Source organism: Phaethon aethereus (genome assembly GCF_964289735.1).
Source record: "Phaethon aethereus genome assembly, chromosome: 11".
Classification (NCBI taxonomy): Eukaryota; Metazoa; Chordata; class Aves; order Phaethontiformes; family Phaethontidae; genus Phaethon; species Phaethon aethereus.
In genome coordinates, this window is record NC_138587.1 from 14563944 (window position 1) to 14586253 (window position 22310).

General features: G+C 40.1%; 2 protein-coding genes across 2 annotated transcripts in view; one reads left to right on the forward strand and one right to left on the reverse strand.

Moving 5' to 3' along the window:
- Nucleotides 1–2142: 2142 nt before the first annotated feature.
- Nucleotides 2143–5691, reverse strand: PDE12 (phosphodiesterase 12; the record flags this gene model as incomplete). The annotated part of the gene is made up of 3 exons (XM_082004525.1): nt 2143–2585; nt 3307–3385; nt 4444–5691. The coding sequence occupies 3 exons, from the start codon at nt 5689–5691 to the stop codon at nt 2143–2145; spliced, it is 1770 nt and encodes a 589-aa protein (XP_081860651.1).
- Nucleotides 5692–9212: 3521 nt separating this feature from the next.
- Nucleotides 9213–22310, forward strand: part of DNAH12 (dynein axonemal heavy chain 12) — a gene marked incomplete at both ends in the record, with an annotated part of 66815 nt that continues 53717 nt past the window's right edge. Inside the window, 12 exons of the mRNA XM_082004799.1 lie at nt 9213–9376; nt 11522–11612; nt 11897–11923; nt 12865–13054; nt 14368–14443; nt 15297–15455; nt 16148–16343; nt 17522–17710; nt 18789–18939; nt 19049–19140; nt 19406–19584; nt 21607–21742. Of these exons, the coding sequence (XP_081860925.1) occupies nt 9213–9376; nt 11522–11612; nt 11897–11923; nt 12865–13054; nt 14368–14443; nt 15297–15455; nt 16148–16343; nt 17522–17710; nt 18789–18939; nt 19049–19140; nt 19406–19584; nt 21607–21742 (1650 nt within the window). The remainder of the gene's footprint in view (nt 9377–11521; nt 11613–11896; nt 11924–12864; nt 13055–14367; nt 14444–15296; nt 15456–16147; nt 16344–17521; nt 17711–18788; nt 18940–19048; nt 19141–19405; nt 19585–21606; nt 21743–22310) is intronic.

Below are 22310 nucleotides of genomic sequence, written 5' to 3' on the forward strand. Positions count from 1 at the left end.
GTGTTATATTTTATGGCAGATACGCTTAAGCAGGGAAATGCCTTGTTCCAGGCCTTGATCACACCTCCAAGCCTGTATCTTGCTCTTTGGGCATAGGAGGCTTTATAGTGAAGCAGCTCAGGATATTAATGGCCCACTAAAATGATAATACAGTCAAGAAAAGGCCCTGTATTTTTAGCTGGATCCCTTCCCTATTTTAGCTTTGTGTGGCATAGGCAGGAACATGTAGCCAGAATTCAGAGGTAATAGAGCAGGGTAAGAGGAAGATGGAAGGATAACTGCTCATGTTGCTGAAAAAAGCAACTTGCAAAGGACATTTGCATGAGATCTTTAGTAATATAGGTGTCTACAACCCTGCGTCTTAGTGCAATAGTTCTTTTGTCAATTCCCCTTTACTTGTGTTTTTATATGCAACATTGGTGACAAAATTCTGGACAGTTCATGAGATTTGTCTTCTCACATCATGTTCAGCCATGTTTTGAGGTTTAGGGGCCTGCATCTTTTTAGGCTTGTATGACCTCCAAGGCTAAACCTGCCGCTTGGCTTTACTAGTGCAGTTGTTTACCAGCATCAACTTGTTAGATGCTTAGACACTACAGTAACAAAAACCAGTAGTAATTTTATTGGAAACAGCATCGAAAAGGATGAAGAATTGAGGTTTACAAGCTTCTGCAAAGCACCACCTTCACAGTTTAGCAGGCACTACAGCCAGACATGACCCAAGATCCTCAGCAATATGCTACTTGAAAGTGACTGCCTATTTTTAGTAGTATATAAACAGTTCAGTGAATCCCAGCTATAACCTACAGTCCACCAGCATGCAGTGGAGGTGAGTAGTTGTGCAAGCATAGGGTACACAGATTGTATCAACTTGGGCAGACTTGTTTTGCCACAAAAGACACCAGTAACTAGAGGAAAAAAAAACCACTGACAACAGTGACAGACAATTGAAAAGGTAACTTTACTAGGTGAAAGAGGGAGATCTAGTGAAGTGGTTTTGAAATGCTGTTTGTTTCATATGGACTAATGATGCAGGGAAAGAAGTTTGTTAAATGATTCAAACCCCTCCAACACATTCAGTGAAGGTACAGACAAAATAAGTTTCCCCACATCCAAATTATCTCCTACAAAATGGGGAAGACTAAACTATTGCTAGAAGGAAAAAATGCAGGTAAAAACACTATTAAAAATTTGGGTCTCCTCTGTATGCAGTAGAGGAACAAAACAGAACAATTGTGATAGAAGTTTGCAAGTCACTTGTGTTTCTTTTTAGAGATTTAGGCACAGATACCTAATACACCACACTAACTATTCTTTATCTCCCCCTACGTGAAAACAGATTATATTGTTTAAAAGCTCCCTCCCATCCAGAGTTGGCTGTCCTAAACTTTGGTACTTCTTTTATTGCCAACAACTATAAACAAAAGGAACAGATGTTCAAAGTAGGTGCTACCTATATATGTTGTCCAATTTTACCAGGTGCTAAAGTTACCCTCATTACCCTTATTAAGTGGGCAAGCAAAACGCTTCCAAATCAATGATAACCTTGAATTTAACATGGTTGATTGTTGACAGAAAGTCTATTCACTGATAATTTGCAGAAGGTAGTAGGTACAAGTACTTTGTTCACTCCACTTACCAAAAAATTGTGACACAGTAATGGTAAATGAACAAGACAATTTCTGAACTTAGTTTTAAAAAATTATCTTGTCATGACAGTAATTACAATGAGGTTAAATCAACTAAATCCATTTGTTTTCAGGTTCTGTGTTTGGTCCTGAATTAAGCAGGGTTCAGTCTGTACACTGCCTTACAAATCAGATTAAATTCGTATTTTTTTAACAAAATAGTTCTTAATCCTTTAAAAAGACCAATAAAAAGGTATGTGATAATCCAATTTTCAAAATGCCCTGTCTTAAATATGTTTTTCGTATTGGGAAATAAAAAGGGAAGGGAAAAGTTGTCCTGCATATATTCTGAACAGTGTGATAATATTCAGTAGAACTATTAAACACATGAACTTTTCAGTAATTGTTCTGACTTTCCTTCTAGTAGCATACAAGCCAGGATGTAACCTCAGTAACCAGCAGTAAATTAAATTTCTTGTTTGAAAACCCCCAAAAACACCACGCAAGAGCTGATCTATTTCCACTTTACGTCACATATTAGTGCTATATGATCAGAAGGATGTGAAACACTTGGCAAAGCCTGGTGGGTTGTTATTTCTTCATGACTTGGCAATGGAATGACCTGTTCAACCTCCAGAGCATTTTTGTCAATGAAAATGTAGTCCAGACATCCATGAAACCCACCAACATAGTTTGTATAAGCAGGTTCTCCGCAAGCACTTAGCAGTTTGAAAGGGTGGTTTAGAGGCATGTTGCACCTTTCTTCTTCACCATTTGAGACCCAGTCTTCATGATCTTCAGCAATGCCACCACTGCTAATAAAACTGTAAGTTCCAGACGATGGTGTACTATTAAAATCCCCACAGAATATGATTGGTATGCTAGGATACAAATCACACGCTATGTGCTTGATGTGAGACAAGGCTACAGCGATTTGGATGAGACGGATGTTCCCACCTAAGAATATAAAAAACACATTACTTCAAATACTTCACCATAGCACAGGAAGAATTTTCCAAGTTGCTCACGCAAGCGTATAGCTCTGAAACAGTAGTCTCACTTTGTTTTCTGTGCACTACATTTTTCATAAGTTTTCATAAATAAAGAAGACTTTAAAGTTTGTAACTATGAAAGTTTTACAGAGGCAAGAGGCAGACAATGTTTAAATTAAAACTTGCACATAGAAGAACTCTGAACCTTAAACACCCATATTACAGCAGCTTTCCATTTCATGGCAAGCATCCTAATAATGTTCCTGAAAGGTACAGAAGAATCTCTTTTAAAAGCTTCTGTAGCCCAATTTGTTTGCCCTTCTGCCAATACCCCAATAGAACTCCTTCAGGTACAATAGGAGTGGGAAGCCATAAGCACAAAGCTATCTGTATTTTATGGTCTACTCTTGTGGATGAATTGTGTGTAACATCACTTGCCTTGCTTTCAGCTGTATTCTGCTGACTCCCAGGCAGACTAGAACAATCTTACTCTAAGGAAAATAAACAAACAGACCGACCTAGAAGCCTGGCTCGATTCATCTGGATAAGCAGCAAGGCAGGAAACCCTCAGTTACAGAAGAAAAGGCTATAGTTGGCAAAGAATGGGGGGAAAATCTATTCTCCCTAGGAAGGACAAAACCTTAACAGAACCAGTTATCTTACATACAGGAACACGACAAAATTACCTTTTGGGTGCCAGTATAGGTGGGTATTAGCTACACAAATCTTCCTGGAAGGATCAGCTGTAGACTGAAGAACTGCAACCTTCAAGAGGAAAAGCACTCTTTGGTAAGTCTTGATTAGAGAGGTTATGTATTTTTAAAAATGCAATAGTTAGCTTATGCCTTTATGGTCCAGTTCAAAGAATGTGATGCTTATAACTAATGAACAGTCCAGCTCCTAACTTCAGACTGCCCATCTTCTATGTAAGGTCTGGGTATCAGCCAATATATTACCACTACATCCAGGTATTTGACAAACGTTCTTTTGTCTGTGTCTGGTCTGGACATATTTTTTCCTTCAATCCATTCCATATTTTTTCATAAGATGTTGCTAATGCTGTACCATTCTTAACTACTTGTATTTTCTGTTCTCCCACCTCAGCAACAGAATTGGAGATCTATCTCTGGTTTTAGCAAGCAAACTGTAGCATTGCATAGCTGTTAAACTGAACATAAATTTAGAGGCGATTTCAGTTTTATCAAGGAACATTTGTTAGTCCCACTCAGTCCATGAGTAGGAAACTTTTACCAATGAGTGTTTCTGAAATTCCTCACACAGACCTAGGTCTTACACGTTTGTACTTACATGATAGCTCTGCTGGCAGACCCACTGGCATCAACAAGCCCACAAACCTGTCCAACCTTACTTCTCTCCCTAATGTCACTTCGTAAAGTGGCATTATTAAAGGGAGACAAATTAACTTAATCACATACTTACAAGATTTCAGATACATATTCTGGCATATGAGAGTAATAGTGAAAAACTTGGCAGACAATACCACCATCAATACCTTGCCCAGAATCTCAACAGCTGTCTTCATCTTAAAACAACAATAATTTTGCCTTTTTTACCAAATTTTGGTAATTCCATAGATCAGTTCAGTAAAGTCAGAATATGTTGTTCTTGTTCCTAAGTTGCTCTTCTGCTCTATTCATTACCCAGGCTAACGAAGAATATACCACTGTTCTGTTTCAGACTGTTAACCCCTCACCTCCCTCTCCTGTGGTTTGATGCTCAACACACCTAGCTTGGCTGCACCTGCCTGGAGACAGTGGGAGGAGGAGAGGGGAAAGAGGAAGAATGCATGTAAAAGCTGGTACCTGCAGCACAGATGACCTCTGCAGCACCTTCTCCTGCACCACGGGGTATTGGGCCAGTTTGTCGCACAACTCCTTGTGCAGTGGGTCTGAGAGCAGGGCCTCGCTGAAAGCTATGTCGTGCTGGCTGAGAAGGCTGAACTTGTCCCTGCGGTAGAAAGTGGCCAGGCCTTCGTGCTGCTTCTCCTTGATCTTGAAGAGCCCTTCAAGTCCAAAAGCATCTAGGGCTGGAGCCAAGCTGTCCACGAAGACTGACTTATCCACTTCTTGCAAGCAGATGAGGTCGGCACTGTAGCCCGCCAGCTCCTTCTTGAGCAGGTTCTGCCGGTAGTCGAGCTCCAGGGCATACGGGGCGCAGTAGGGGTAGAGCACGGTGCGGGAGAACTCCGTCTGGGCGTAGGTGTCGGCCAAGATGTTGTAAGAGACGGCGCGAACGGCGCCCTGGCCGCAGACCTTCTTGGTGTAGAGGTGCCGAGCGTCGAACGTGCAGGCGCCGGGGCCGGCCTCGACGGGGCCGCTGCTCTCCACCTCGCGGGGCGGCCCGAAGCGCTGCGCCCCGTCGCCAGGCGTGCACCGCAGCTTCAGCCGCAGCCCCACCAGCGCGTTGGAGGGCGTGAAGACGCGCTCAGTGGCCGCCGCCTCCACCCAGGCCGGGCCGCCGTCGCCGGCCGCCGCCGCGGGCCGCTGCTCGCGGTACCAGCGGAAGAGGCAGTGCTGCGGGGCGGCGAACTCGGCGCTCACCTTGGGGCACACGGGGAAGCCGGCCAGCAGCGAGCGCGGCAGCCGGAGCTCGGTGAGCGCCGGCGGATTGCGCTCCACGCGGTACTGCGCCTCGCCGATCTGCAGCACGGCGCCGTCCTGCCAGGCCGCGGCGTTGGGCACCTCCTCGGCCACTGCCTCCCCGTCGCGGGAGAAAAGCCGCACCGCCGGCGCCGCCGCCACTTCCTCCGCCGGGCCGTCCTCCGCCCGCGCCTTCTTGCTCTTCTTCGCCGCCTTAGCGTGGCCCTTGGCGGCGTTGGTGGCGATGCGGGCCAGCGCCCGGCCCAGCGGCTCCGCCTGGTCCCGCTGCATGTGCTTGGCGCTGCCGTCGGGGAGCACGAACCGCAGGCTCAGCTTGGGCTCGGATGGCACGCACCGCACCACGGCCCGCTCCATGGCGCCGCGGCCGGCGGGCAGGCGGTCGCCGCCGGCGAGGAAGGCGGCGGGCGAGGCGCGGAGCCTCCCGAGGGCGGAGCGCAGCTTGCGCCACATGGAGCCGGCGCCGCCGCTCACCCGCTTCCGAGAGGCGCGCCCGGAAACGGCAAGCCGCGCGCGGGCTCGTCAGCGGGGCTGGGCGGAGCGGCGCTCCCAACCGTCGCTGCTCGCGCCCGGGGGAGGGGAGGGGCGCGCGCTGCGTCGCCGTGGGCGGTGCGCGGGAGCGTTAGCGCCTCAGCTCCTCAGCGTGAGTAGAGCGCCCTGCCCGCGGCCCCTTCCTCAGCCGTTAACCCGCCCGTGCGGCGTAAGTGGGGCTGCCTGGAGCGCAGAGGGGTTTGCTCCCTCTACAGCGACATCACGTCTCCTCAGGAAACCTTTCGCGTCCACTTGGAAAACGGCTGGCTGAAGAGAAGGCTGGTTTCTCGCATAATGTGCAGACGGGTGCTAAACCGCTTATGGATAAATCTCTTGATATCAAGGGTTTGGGTTTGTTTTCTCTTTGTGAGAAACAATTTCATGTCTGGATTGAAGCTTCGAACTGAATTGTCTTGGGCTGTGAAAACGTATCAGGAAGGTCCCCGTGACTTTCAAAAACGGATCTAAAATTCTCCCCAGCTGCTCTTGCAGTCTCTGCTCATGGAGCTGTGCCCGCATAGATACTAAAAAATTAGGATTTTAAAACCTCTGTTAAATGCGGGCAAGTGCGTATTAAATCTCTGGAATTTCTTAAAATTTCCATTTATAGTTTCAAGAAATGTAGAAGCTTAGCAACAGCTATCTGATGCGTGGGGGTATTACAATTTTTTAAGCATTCTTGCTGTGATTTGGAACAAGAAGTTTTTCATCATCTTTGTGCTGGAGCAAAGAGACTTACTGGCCTGCTTAGGCTGTATTCAGCCCTGCTTTTTTTGTTAAATCACAAGAGTATATTAGTAGTCTAGTATTGTACAAAGTGCAACAAACACCCTTTCTGTGGATGAAGAGGCGTTGAATGAGCATTCTGTTTTGGGCAGGTGAACCTTGTGAACAGTGCGGATCTAGGCAGGCACTGCTCCCTCTCCCCTCGGGGCAGGCACAGCGTGCCCCGATTTGCGGAGGGACGCGGTTAAAGGTCTGGCCGTGAAGTTAAGGGGGCTGTAGGCAAGCCACCCGGGAGCTGGGCAGGGCTGTGGTCGCACCCAGGGGCGCGAGGGGCCCTCTTTCACTCTGCGCGTGGCTGAGGCGGCCTTGAAACCGCAGCGTATCTCTGGCGTTTGAAATGGCGCCGGGGAAGGAGGACGGCGGTGGGGCTGTGGGTGGGCAAGCGCGTCCCGCCGCAGCCACCGAGAAGACGCGCAGGGCGCCGGGCCGCGCTGGCCGCGCCTCGCCCCTTCCGCCGCCCGCCCTCGGCTCCGTGGCAACCGCCCTGTTGCCCTGAGCCGCCCCCGCGCCGCCGCTCTGACCGGCGCCCCCTGGGAGCGCGGCACCGGGAGAGGTGAGGGCAGCGTGGGCGGCGGGTGGCCCTCCGTGGGGCGAGGGCGGTCGCGCGGGTTCGTGCCGCTCTTCCCTCCATGCCGACGGGGCAGTGTCCCCGGGTACTGCTGGGCTGAGGGAGAGCCAGGAAAGCGTAATACCGTCTCGGCTCTCTTTAGCTGAGCTTGCTTTCTTTTGATGTCTCTACCCATTTTAATTAATTTCTAGGACATGCCACTAATTTAGGAGGTGGCTTTGGCTTTCTGCTCCCCAGTGAGAGGCTGTTGAAATGCAGTTGTGGTTTTGTGCGTCGTGTTTCCCGGGGAACCCTGCCGTCAGTCTTTTGGGATAGCCATACTCAGCCACAAGCAAGACTTAAGCCGCTGTAGAAGTCTTTTAGTGAACCTGAGCCCAGTCACAGAACAGATTTTTTTCTTTATTTTCCTTTTTTTTTTTCTATCTTTCTGTCTTTATATGAGGTGATTATCAAACTTTGGTTGCCAAGTATCTTTAACCATGGTTACCCAACTATCTGCTCCACATCTTCATCCCACCCCCAGACTGGGATTCTTATTTCAAACCCATACCTGTCTCCACTTTCCTGTTGCACAGCCCACCTATCCACAACTGCGGTCATAACCAAAACTCCCATCTGCTTAGCTTGAATCCCATATCCACCCCAGCAAATTACAAGCCTTCTTTTCATTATGGCTCTGTATCCACAAGCCAGATTTTTAGCTAGGTACCCTCCAGCCTCATTAACACCTTGCTTGCCTCTTTCATTTTAGTAACTTCAGTTTAGTCTTTGCTTAATGTAGCCTTGCTTCTGAAGATGGCATACTGTAAGTGAATATTATCTACAGAGCCCAGAGATGCTGCAGCTTAAAAGAGTAAAGTACTGTCAAGCACCTGCTTCGTATTTACAGAGGCACTTGTTCTGGTAGCTCAGGTAAACGTTTCCAGACAGGCAGTTGAAATGAAATTGTGCCCTGCTGTGCCTTGGGTAAATACATAAAACACTGTCACTGGGGTCTATTGGTGGAATATATGTTTATATACAAGATAGAGTTCTCAAGCAGCCTGCTAAGTTCACTGCAAGACTGAGCATCACAAAATTATTTCTGAATAGTCTCCAGTATTACACTGTTTTTTACAAGATGGTCATGCAGTTTCTTAACCTTTCCATGTATGGAATAGAACTTTTAATGATTACTGTGCAGATAGAAAATAAGCTGAATTCTCTTTTTCCTTGAGAAACGTGAAGAATAGGGAGCTGTTTTTATATCAATGCTGTCTTGATAATTTCCTGTACTTTGTCTCCCTTTCCCACTGACATAATGTCTAAAGAATAACTTTCTGATAATGTTGCTCCCATTTGTTTGACAGTGTGGTGAAGCTAAGTCTATGTTGATGTCATTATGATTTTGTTTCTTTTCCTTTAAAGACTGCCACTCACTTTAGTAGAGTTCTATGATCTCATATTTGAAAATTTGCTGCAGCTTTAACTTTGCAGTAATACCAAACTTCAAGGATGTTTTTGAGCGTTTTTTTTCCTCAGAACTTTAGAAGCTACCCTTGTCTGAATTTGTTCCACATTATCTAGCGTGGGTGGGCTTCATGAGGCAGTAACTTTTTTTCAGTGACCAGACGAGGAGGGAGTAGGTAGTCACCTGCTGAAGCCACAGGAATAGCAAGGGTGTCCCAGGCCCCAGCGCAACAGGAAGCGTGCCTATGTCAGGCCAGCCTGGTGCAGTCTGCCAGGGGTTTAATGTGCTGCTTTTCTGCTGGCTTATGTGCTGTGTACAGCTGGTAGATTAGCACTTAGAGATTTGTAATAGAACTTTCCTTTTATGCAATCTGCTAATCTTGTGTTAATAGAACTGTACCATTGGTTTTTACAATTGCAGACGTTGTATGTATGCACTTTGCACGGAACTTTGCCATTTTACCATATCCAATATTTTCCTGTTTTCTGAAAGCTAAACTTTCATACCTAAATTGTGGAAATCTCTGAGGCTACCTCATTGTACGTCTTACGTACATTCAACTTAATACATGCACCTATTAAACAGTTCTCTGGACGGGATTAATTGTATTCTAGAATCTTGTTTTTGTTATGGTTTTAGATGCCACACTCAGATGGAGCACCTTCCAAAAAAAGGACTTTGAGAACTTTGTTTCTTCCCACTGTTTTACCTTCATCAGTCACATCTGATATGTCACCATTACAGAATAAACTACTGACGTACCGAAGATGCAACGAACAGCAAAAGATGCTTAATCAGTTACTGTGAGTTTCATGTAATTTAAGGAATGTTGAAATTCAAATAAAAGAAACATAGCACATTTGACATCTGAGAAATAATAATGGTGTTTTTTAATTTTAGAGGTTTTTGATGTCACTATTGCAGTGCTGAACGCTTTCCATCTAAAATCGTAATAGAAGAACATTTGATAGAATCTCTGATGTTTTTTCTTTCACAGCAGCCAAAATCTGCTTGAGATGTGTTTGCTGGGGTGAGTTGTGAGGAGAACATGGCCTTCACGTTTTGAATGTTGTTTATGGTAGATTGAAAAAAAATCCTTTCTCTCTGAAAAACTTTTTCAAAAGGAATCAAAGTCTGGATTACTTGCTTTTGTATGAATGATCCAGACATGGGTCTACTTCTAACAGGCTGCTTTGTCACTATCTTAATGCATTTGCTGCTGAGCTTAGTGATCTGTGTCGCTGCCAGAGGAGCACAGCTACCAGGATGTCTTTCAAGATTTTAATTTGCAAAGGAAGAAAGACAATAGGAAACGGCTGCTTTCATGTAGTTGTTGTAGGTCTAATAGAAAATTATGGGTTTTTTTTTATTTTATTATTTTGTTAGGAATTTATTCCTGAAATAGCTACATTATTTGCAGGAACTTACTGAAGAACCCCTAGGCATGCCAACATTAAGCATGATTATATTGGCATAAATATGGGAGCATTATGTGGGCTGAGGTTGCATTATTTATAGTAGTATTATGAAATATATAGCAATTTGCATTTTCATGTAGAAGATTAAAAAGGTAATGAAATCTAATGGTATTTGATAGAAAAAAAAAAAAAAGGTTTTGCCTTCAGAGGAAGAAATGGAAATCAAAGACCTACATACAGTCTTAATTTAACCTGTTTTAAATGTTGTCACTGATATCAATAATTCTATTTTTGTTGGCATGGGTTTTTAGTGATTCCATTTGCTGTGAATAGATTTGGTGATGGTAACCACTTACCTGACTAATTCCTATGCAACTGATGTTCCACTTCAGTGGCTAAATTTTTAAGTGGCCAAGTGTTACAGGTTGATTTTTCTCAAAAGATACCGAAGTGTTGTCTTCATTGGAGCTAGGTAGTGGTATAAAACTAAGTTGCATGATCGAAGTCTCAGAAGAATTAATCAGAGATGGGAACCTGATTTGTGCCAAAGATAAGTGGGGGAGGGCTGCTTTTTTTTTTTTTCTTTAAATACTGGTAGCAACAATCAGTTGTAGAAGGCAGTTAATCTGTAGAGGAAGATGTTTCCTTTCTTTTAATACTTTAAAGGCTGTTATAATACAAATCTAACATGTAAGAAGTCTTTTAATTTTAGCTCTTGGAAAGTAAATCCTGACCTTTCAATGATACCTGCAGTAGCAGAGTGCAGTTTTTAGAATGCAGGTGTTCAGTATGCTGAAAATGTCAACTATGCTGTAGGGATAACTTACTGTGCAGTAAGATGCCTGCTGTCCAGCCACCTGACAGACAGTGAATATTCTGCTGGAACATTGGTTCAGTTACATTTTTGTACAAAGTGAACTGTCTTTTAAATAAGGTCCCATAACATAATGATTTGAATAGATACTTAAATTGGCAGTCTAACTTCCGCTTGGGAGTTTTTAGCTGAGGTACATTGAGATAAGGCTGAAATACTCTTTGCAAGATATGTACAGAGTGTATCCCAGAAGCATGGACTGAAATGTTTTAATGTGTAAGGTCAGCAGGACATGCCAACATTAACCATTTAACGTTTTCTGATAGTTATTCAGCAATTTATAACCCCAGGCAGTAAAAAAGAGCTGGTCTTAAACAGCTTTAGGAGTTTCGTTCCGCACTTTTTTTTTTTTTTCCTTCCCACCCTACCTCGTAATACAGTTGGACAAGATCTGTTGAGAAGTAAGATATAATCCTAATAGGAGCACCTGGCAATGGGATGATGTGAATCAAGGCATGTATATGTTGTGATTGTGGTCAAGATAAATGTGGCTCGTTATTTAAGAGAAGACAGAGCATGCAAAGGCAGCCTTACCTTTTAATGATCAAAGAATTGGTAAACATGAAAAAACAGGTTGCATCAATTAAAATGATAGCATTATTTTTAACATATTATTTGTAGTTTTTCTGCACTTCTGACTCTATGTTTTACTTTAGAATTGATCGAGCTTTAAAAGTCTACAACATATCCATGGAAGAAGAATGCCACAGAGATCCTGTGCCTCCTATCCCAGAACTGCCTTCCTCTGTGAGAAAGTATTTCTTTACTATTTTAACTGTTTACTGTTTTGTTCTTTGTTATTGGGGCATTTATGCCTCTTACTTCTTAGTATTTACTTAAAGATACTTCTCTCAATCCTTAGTAATTCATAAATGTGTTTATATGCTCAAGTAGTCCCACTGAAATTGATACCTGTATGTCTACAGAATAAAGTATTTATTTAGGAATAATATTTATTAAATTTTATATTTCTGATTTTTTGTTTGTTTATATTTTTTATACATTATGATTTTCTGTTCCTTTTTATACAGATGAACAGTGAGCAAAGACGACGAAGAGTGAGTTAAATTCTTCCTTCTGCTTTTTTAGGGTGGAAGAGTGAATGGTCTCTATTCAGAGGGGTTGAGTATGTTGCATGGAGTTAATGGTGGTTAGACAGGAAAAGCTTTTCCGGTAGTCTTGTTAGGGAAAAATGGAATAGGAAGCAAAATAAGAATCTTTTATTGTGGTCTAATAGAAGGAAAGTATTTTTCTCATACAGAAAGCATGTCCATCAGTAACTTAAGTTTTGATCTAAACCTTAAAGATCATTACTTAGAAAAAATTCTGACAGGCTTCAGGATTTCTTCAGTTGAGGTCATCAGTCGTACTTCAGCCTGTACAAAAAATAGTCTGACACCGTTAACCTGATTTGAAGAATGTGTTCAAATCCTGGAATTTGTGTATAGCTTTTAAAATAAGACTTTATCTCTAAGAGCTACTTAAAACTCAAATTAGCATTGCAATATTTATGTTAAGTAGCTTAAAGGAACATCTGTTTTTCCCAGACAGTGTTAGGTAAACTGATTCTAAAGACTATAGAGATTCACATCCTTTTTTGTTTTATAACAAAGCTATCACTCAAAAGCATAAATACCTATTTCTTTGGCCAACATCCCCTGCCATTTCTGCATACTTTTTGCCAATAAATGTTTGTCCAAAGAACAATACAGGAACCTTGAGCTGTTTTACTGTCAGTCGTAAACTTCATCAGAGAACCAAGGAAAATGCCATACTAAAACCCACAATATTTTGTATTTAAGCATTGAGACAGGGAGACCGTTTTACCAATCGTAGAGTAGCTTTTAGTTTACTAGTCATTGAATCCTGAAAAGATTAGATTATGTCACCTGCCCTTAAGTATAAGAAATGGTGAATAAAAAGAGACTTCATTGTCAAGCCTAATGCAAAAATATTTACACAGCAAATTATTAGACCTCTGACAATATTGTCCTTTCAGGCAAATTATCTTTTTATGAAGAAGTGTGTGCAAAGTAATCCGGTGGTTCCTATTCAGCAACAGTGGCTAATGTCCATGCTCACATTGGTGCCCCAGTCACTTATGGAAGGCAAAGATAGAGAGCTGCTAACTGAAAAGCTTTTAGGGGAGATAATAAGGGATTATGAAATGAGCATGAGAAGATGTGCGGGTAAGTACCAGAAACTACACAGTCCTAATATGACAATATTAATGTGTATATGTATAATAAACTGTTCCATGTTCTCCCACTGAAAATAATTTTTCTAGATTGTTTTTTCAGCCATGCTGATCTTTGTAATTATCCACTGATTTCTCTTTTTCTGCCTCATCAAATATGTATTGGACATAATGTTTAAGGCAAAACTTGCTGATTTTATTTGGACTAGTAAAAAGTTAACCACCAAAAGATATAGTTCAAGCAAAGGCAGCTGTGGACTCCATGAGAAAAAGATTGCTTGCTGATGACCTTATTTCATTAAGTTTTTAACCTTAGTTAATTTGATGCAAGAATGTATTGCTGTTTTCTGCTGAAGAAGGTAGAAACTTTTTATGGACTAGTCATTCTTTTTTTTTGCCTCATCAGGAACAGCAGTGCTTTTTAAACTGTGCATCCAGAAGCACATCCATAAGTTTTCTGATGCTGCATGAGGAAGCTTGCAATAAAAATATGCAAAGATAATTAGCTATTTTCAGATATCACTTATACAACTCGCTTCGATTTTTAAACTTTTTAAAAAGAGTTATGAACTGGAATTTTGAAATTGTATTCCCTTGAAATCATGTATTAATGTCTTTTTTATTTACATTTATAGTATCTGAAGTCTGAAATTAAGCCAAGTTTTATCAGTATTTTGGTGGATGCCTGATCTATTTAAAAATGCAGATTAAAAAATACAGAATTTAACATGGAATGAAGTTCTTCGTAAGGTCATCAATGGGATAATTATCACTAATAATATCCCACTATAATTATATTAAACAAAATTGCCATAAATACTTAGAATCATATAATATCTCAAGTTGGAAGGGACCCATAAGGATCATCGAGTCCAACTCCCTGCTCCTCACAGGGCTACCTAGAAATAAGCCATATGACTAAGAGCATTGTCTAGATGCTCCTTGAACTCTGACGAAGTTGGTGCTGTGACCACTTCCCTGGGGACCCTGTTCCAGTGACTGACCATCCTCTCAATGAAGAAATTACTTAGCAAAGTACCTAATTATTTAAACACTAGGCTATCTGAAAACCTTCATGTATAGGGGACAGAACTGGAATTAAGCCACCTGAATCTGTATAGATATTTAGCAGGGCTGCGATTTTGAGGTACCTTTGTGAGAATGTGTTTTGAAAACTTGGATGATAGAGTTACCTTTCCATCCTACTATGTGCTTGGTTCAACTCGGAGAAAGACTGCAGAAGTACAGTGCCTATTGAATATGGCTTAATTTTCTTCTAATGTTTGGTGGGGTTTTTTTGCTTAGTGCGAAATGTTCTTATTAAACCAGACGTAAAAGGACTTGAAGATGAAGAGGAGGCGCCTTTACCTTTATCACCTCTGTGAGTTGATTAAGTTAGCAAATAACCCGCTGGCAAAACACATGCAATTGTATGAGTGAAATTGTTGTTGAGCTGCTTGAACAGAGTCAGGGCACAATATTAATTTTGGAGTCCCTTAATGAGACATTTATTTCTGTCTGTAGAGGATCTTGCATTTGAATATCTTATATCTGAATGCTTTACAAAATTTTAGCACTGAGTGTTTTATTACTGTTGTTAATAGTTGCATAGAGTAGCACTAATGGCTGCAAATGAGAATTCTGTCTCTGAGTGCCCAGACACTAAAGTTGTATTGCAGCCACCTCTGGAATGAAGTAAGTGTGTGTGTATGGGCAGTTTACTAGCAGACAGCAGCATTGTACAGTACTTTAACGTGGTAAAACAGCACCTAATGCCAAGGTTTCGTATGAATTTGGTGTTATGAGGTGAAACCTTGAGACCAAAGGAAAGGCTCTTATGCTCTGACAAAATAGAAGAGGAATTCAGGTAGACAGAATTTAATTATCTGAATTGCACAATTTACTGAAGCATCAGAATGTGTGCCATCTAAATATTGATGATAAATACTTCCTGTTAGCAGTGGGTGAAGTTAGAAGTTTACATTGAAAGAGCTTCAGGAAGAGCAGGTGATCTGAAAACACTCTGGAGTGTAAAACATGGTTGATCAGGCACAGTATCTTTATGGCTTCCACTGCGTCAGATTGAGGATATGTGTATGGCACTTAAATAACTATTTATGTTAGGGAATAAGCTTTTTAATACTACTTTTTATATTTAAGAATGTTTTATTCAAGTATTGCTTGAGTTCTTAAATTTTGTTTGTTTGTTTTGGTTGGTTTGGTTTTGTTTTCAGAGGCCTGAATTTTTCTAGACCATGGCATAACAGTTTTATCCAAGCGAAAAATCAAATCCTTTCCCACTTGCACATTCTCCACCCCACAATGAAAACTCTATTGGATTTGGGTTACACAGCATTCTCTAACTTTCTTATAGTGGATTTCTCAAGTTTCAGGTAAAGTTTGTTTTGGTGAATTATTAACCTGTATAGTTTTTTGAAGCTGGTAAAGAAGAGTTTGTTCAATTCTATTATATATCGTAGGGGTTTTTAATGTAATAAATTTCTCCAATGTGTCATTTAATGTTCTTTGAGTAGGTTAATTTATGTTATGACACTTAATTTTTCTTCTCTCTGTTATGTATAAATATTTTATTGGTGCTTAAATTGATGATAGTATCAGCCCTTTTGATTATGTTTTGCTTTTAATTCTGTAAAGCTATCCTCATTATTTATTTAATCTTAATGCCGTGATCTCCATAGAAATCTGGTTGAAGTAGCATTTGAAAAATTGACCTCTAGTAGTATTAGTATCTGTAGGGAGTGCTACTCTAACCCTGAAGAACATACTTCTTGCTGGTTTTCATCCATTGAATTTTATTTTTCGTCTTGGAACTTTTAATTTCATAATTTTCAAAAAGATAATTTTCAATATCTTTTTACTCATTATGTTGTCTGGTAACTATTCTTTATTTCTTGGGATTTGGGGTGTTTTTTTCCTCATTTAAGTCTACAGAAGTGATGCTTAGATTCCCGCTGTGCTTTCTGCTAAAAAAGAATGGGTTTGTAATACAGTACAGATTACTATTACTTTACTCCACGGGTTATAAAATTCTGCTTGTAAAGTTGATTGTAACTTTTTTTTCTAGATTGAAAGGGCCAGTTGACTGTGAATCTTTAAAGACTGATGTCTCTCTAAGCTGTTCTAAAGCAGAAGAGAAGATATTGAATACATGGTATCAAAGAGTTATCGGTCTTTTTACTAAGAAGGAGGCATTGAATGGTGTAAAGTTGGGTCAGATTGACTCTTTTTATAACTGTGTGACTATGCTTATGTCTAATCAGGTAAAAAACTTTTCTCTCCATGATAAACTTAATGGGAAATTTAGGTAATTTTAATAAGTCAGCACATTATATGATATGGGGCCTGTTTAATTAATTATTATTAGCCATCTGTTGCATATAATCTGGTAAAGTATTCAAAGTGTTAAATGTTTTTAACTTCCCTCATTTAAAATAAATACATGGTCTTGTCTACTTCATCTAGTTTTTTAGATGCAGAAAATTTATTCATTCTGCCAGCAAGAATGTAATTAGCTTAAAGAAGGGAATATCTCAGTGTTCCCAGGACCCCTCCTATCATGGGTCTTGGCACTTCAATTACATGTCATATATTAGCAAAATGAACAAAACCTGTTCTCACTTCCTTGAAAGCAAACATCCTTACACACACAGACTGAAAGTCCAGCTCTGCCAACGTGTATGCAAGTGGCTACAGTTCTGCAAAATTTCCAAACACAACTTTTTTCTGTGGAAAATGATACCACAGTGCTTTGTGAGTTCATTTTTTTCCCCCCCTCATTATTTGTATCAGGATGGAAGCTATATGAAGTGTTTCTCAGTTAATTTTTTTTTTTTTAAGGAATTTCCAATTGGTTTATTTCCTAATAATAATACAACAACATTCAAATGACATCACTGATTTCAGACTGAGGCAATTGTTTTTCAAAATTCTTAGTTGACTGAAAGTTAAAAATCCTTTAACTTCCAATTATCTTAAAGCATCTGTTGTTTACATTATTTCATTTAAGAATATAATAATCAGTGGGAATATATATATTCAGCAGTTCAAGAAGGCAGTAATTTTTAGGATTAAATCTTTATTTACTTTGTAGAAAAATAATGGAACAATAGTCTAATCAATCATCTATTTAAAAAAAAAATTCAGAGGAAAATTTATTCCAGATATTTCATTTACACTTAAAGCATGTATTGGAAATAAACTTACTTTTGTAGCAAAAAATAAATGCATGGGCTTTACTGAAATGTTCATTAGTTTACATCCTTTAAGAGTTGGGACTAATAGCCACTGAAGTCTTTAGAAAAATTCACACTACTTCAGTTATCCATGAATCAGGCCAAAAGTACTAAAATGAATGGAAATCCTGTCTTACTGAATGAAGGGAAGGTGGTATGGGGCTTTCTGGTTTTTCGACTAATAGGAGATGTATGTTATTACCTAGGTGAAAGAATTATTGAGAAGAACGGTTGAAGCTTTTGTGAAACTTTTTGATCCTGAAGACAGAAATTGTCTACCTTTATTTAAGATGGAATTGACTCTTGATGAAAAGAAAATGGAGTTTTATCCAAGCTTCCAAGACCTAGAGGAAGCAATTCTGTTTATAGTAAATCGTATAGGACAGACTCTCCAGGTGTGCTTTTATCTTTATTTAAATATCTAACTGCTAAGTTGCTCAGTATGTGAAAATATTTGTAACTTAGGACTCTGACTACCTTGGCAATAGGACACAGAATGCAACTGGAGGTATTTATTTTCCATGAGCATTCCTCAGGTCACATCATGAATCTTGATGCCCAGCAGAACTCCAAGCTCTAAACGCATTTTGTTATTCCATGTTCATAAAAAAATTGGTACACTTGGTACAATTGGTACTGCTTGTTTTAGTCATCTGTTTTAATCTGCAGATCTGTGTCTATGTCTACAAATTACTTGTCTGCTTGTTCATTAAATAGAAGTCAGGCTGAAAACTTACCCAGGAAAGAAAACTAGCTAGAAGATAACATTTTTGTTTTCTTCTTTGGTATGTTTAGAAAACCTGAGAGTGCTTTAAGTATAACTAACTACATATTCTAATTTATTTATATATTTATTTTTAACATTGAAAATCAAGTAGTTTTACAGTGTATACTTCCTGTGAACTAACATTTTGCATGGAAATATAATTAGGATCTTAGTTATATGCATGGTGATTTACGATAAACTTGCACTAATTAAGATTATGATTAAGATCGCCAGAGAAAGACAAGGAAAATTAGAGCTGATATTCCTTTTCTTTCTTTCGAAGAAGAAAAAACTCAATCTCTAATATATACAATATCTAAAGGTTTTTGTTGTGGGAACCAATCTGTGACTCCAGGGAAGACAACCTTTCTGGGGACTTTGGATGTATCCCTGTGGACTGAATATTGGCCTTTAATCATAGATGATGGTACTTTCAGAGAAGTGTTTTGTGTTTAGGTGTGTTTGCACATAGGATAGAATTTAATTTTATGTAATATTGGATAATTATTTTTTGTCTGTTTTACATGTTTCCTGTTAAACTTTTTGAACCAGGAAGAGTCGTTCTAGGTGTGTGTGAAGCATCTGGCAATTAGGATCTCATACTTTTCTAATACAGCATCTTCTGCAGATTACAACTTACTTAAAAATATAGGTATCCTTGTATTGCTTTTTAAAATTTAAATAATCAGAACTTGCACTTCTATTAGAACATCCAAACGGTACATTCTTGGCTAATGGGAGGCACTACAACCCTGGACACTGCGATTCCTAATCACATCATAGCATGGGCCACATCTACGCTGAAAAAATCTATCAGAGAGAACTTAGAAGGTCCAAAGGAATATTTTGAAAACTACGGTGAGTTATAGAAGAGTATTTAAATAACTGTGTTACTTCTTTGTAATAAGTAGCTTACCGTACAGCATATGCATTATAATAATATTAATACAATATATTTGAATTATAGTTGAAAGATATGGCTGGCTTGTAGATGGAACTGCACTGGCACGGATAGAAAGTTTTGAAGCAGAAGAACACACTTTCGATGAATATACTGCTGTAAGTTTTAATTCTATATCTTATATAGAATTTTTACTATGCATATAGCAGTAATAAAAAGGGAACAGAGGATAACGGGTGCTTAGCCTTTAGCTAAAAATTATGTTGACTCCTTACAAATCTACGATGTAAGTATTTTTTCCCCTAAAAGTCTGTGGTAAATACAAAAAAATATTGTTTCTTTTCTTCAATATGTGGTACTTATTCATGTAGCCAAGTATTTAAATAACAGTTCTGAAGTGTAAAATCTAATGTTTTTCTGAAGTTCATAGATGAATTCTTCACCCACAAGAAGGAAATCTTGAGTTTACCAGAGGTGGCTCATTTTCCTATGATCTGTTTGAATTGTGAGGATTTAAAGCAAGGTTTGGCTAGTAATGCAAACACCTTTGCAAAAATGCTGATGGACAGAATAGTTGCAAATCACAGAGAGGAAAATGAAAAGTAAGTAGAATTTTCTGCTTGTGAATGCTATATATGTTAAATGCATAGTAGAAACATGTAGAAGAAATGTAAATATACCATACTCAGTTTAATGAGAACTCTTGGCTAACTAGTGATCTCATGCAAGTTGCACCAGGTGATGTATTTTTTCCTCTGTTTTAGACTCAGAAACTAGTAGGGGAACTTACTAATGGACTTGGATAGCCCCTTGGAGGGGCTAAAAGATCAAAGGGCTTCATTACCGTTCCTTCTTATTAAGTGTGAAATACAGTACCACTGCACTGTCAAAGGAAAGACTAGCTAGATTCTCTTATTACATGATAGATACCTAGGTTTTCATAGATAATGGCAGATAATAGCACCGATCAATTAGAATAGAATAGAATAGTTCTGTTGGAAGGGACCTACAGCAATTGTCTAGTCCAACTGCCTGACCACCAATTCAGGGCTGACCAATAGTTAAAGCATGTTATTAAGACCATTGTCCAAATGCCTCTTAAACACTGACAGGCATGGGGCACTGACCACCTCTCTAGGAAGCCTGTTCAAGGGTTTGACCCGCCTCTTGGTAAAGAAATGCTTCCTAATGTCTAGTCTAAACCTCCCCTGGCAGCTTTGAACCATTCCCATGCATCCTATCACTGGATGCCAGGGAGAAGAGATCAGCACCTCCCTCCCCGCTTTGCCCCCTCAGGAAGCTGTAGAGAGCAATGAGGTGGCCCCTCAGCCTCCCTGTCACCAAACTAGACAGGCCTAAAGCCCTTAGCTGCTGCTCACAGGACACTCCTTCCAGGCCTTCCACCAGCTTTGTTGCCCTCCTCTGGATGTGTTTGAGTACCTGAACATCCTTCTTAAATGGTGGGGCCCAGAACTGCACACAGGACTCAAGGTGAGGCCGCAGCAACGCTGAATACAGCGGGATAATCACCTCTGTTGACAAGCTGGTTATGCTGTGTTTGATGCGCCCCAGGATGTGGTTTGCCCTCTTGGCTGCCAGGGCACACTCCTGACTCGTATTGAGCCTGCTGCCGACCAGCACCCCCAGATCCCTTCCTGCGGGGCTGCTCTGCAGCCACTCCTCTCCCAATCTATACTTGTGCCCAGCATTACTCCATCCTAGGTGCAGAATCTGGCATTTCAACTTGTTAAATTTCATCCCGTTAGTCATAGCCCAATGCTACAATCTGTTTAGATCCGTCTGCAACGCATCGCATCCCTCAAGGGAGTCAACAGCAGCTCCCAATTTGGTATTGTCTGCAGACTTGCTAATGGTGCATTTAACTCCTGCATCCACATTGTTGATAAATATATTGAATAGAACTGGCCCTAGAATTGAGCCTTGAGGAACACCGCTGGTGACCAATCTCCAACCAGATGTGACCCCATTCACTGCAATCCTTTGAGCTCTGCACTTCAGCCAGTTCTTCACTCAGCTCACCCCATAGTTGGACATCTTGTCCAGAAGGATGCTGTGAGTGGCAGTATCGAAAGCCTTACTAAAATCCAGAAAAACTACATCCACCATCTTCCCTTCATCCACTGGGCAGGTGACCTTATCATAGAAGGATATCAAATTAGTCAAACAGGAGTTTAATTTGCAGGTATGGATTAAATGATCAGTGAAGTCATACTACATTTTTTAATTAAAATTAACAATTACAGTCAAGTTTTACAGTGATTCAACATTACCAAAATGACAAAATATTTACTAGGGAAGTGTTTGTGTGTATGCTAATGATACTGTACTTAAATTTATGTACTTACCAAAAGTAACTGAAACATTTATTGCAAAAGAATACCCCAAAATCCAAACAAATAAATTATTGCAAGTTAATAAACAGTATTTTTCTAGATTGATTTGGTCATATTCCCTATTTAGTTTCATAAACTAATGGAGTTTGTGCAGGGGTAATGCTTAAAGAAGTAATTTGAACTTTTAATTCCACTAAGGTTAAGCTTAGCTCGAAGCCAGTCAAACTAAGATCTTAAAATTTTGATATTTTATGTAAAATAAATTTATAGGATATGCAAGGAATTTGAAGTTATTAAGGAACGTGCATTAAAAGTTCCTGAGACAACAGAAGAAATGGTGGAAACTAGAACTTACATAAAGAAGGTCAAAACCAAAGGTATTCAGGACCTGCTGTTAAGGATCAAGGTAAAAGACTATCCTTTAATTCTTTATCTTTTAGAAAACATGCTGGCCTCTACAAATACGGAATTCATTCTAGAGTGCAGAGACTTTTTTCTGATCATGCTGCATGTATGAATAAACTGCACCCTCAGTGTTACTTCAGGCAGAAGTGGGAAGTCCAGTTCATGTTCTGTCATGTACCTTTCCTTATTCCCCATTCCCATGTGTTCTGCATGACATTGAGGAAATGCAGCTTCTAATAAAAAGATTTAAGACACTCAGTTTATTGTTTTACCTGGAGACTTACTTCAGAGCTGCTTAAAAAGCTATTTGTGAAAAGTAACACACAAGTGTGAAGAGAATTTTATATGTAAAAACAGTCATGACTTTGAACACTCTTGACTCTTTGAGCAGAATATAGATGATGTTACATTAGCAGTAGTATTTTGTGTGTGCTCAGAGAACAAAACTGAAAAATTGTGTAAGGAGTGGGTCAGCCAAAAACATTACTGGGTAAGAAGCTCTTTGCTGTATGTTATGATGATATGTATCAGATTTTCTGTCATATGGTAATAGGTCTGTAACTACAACA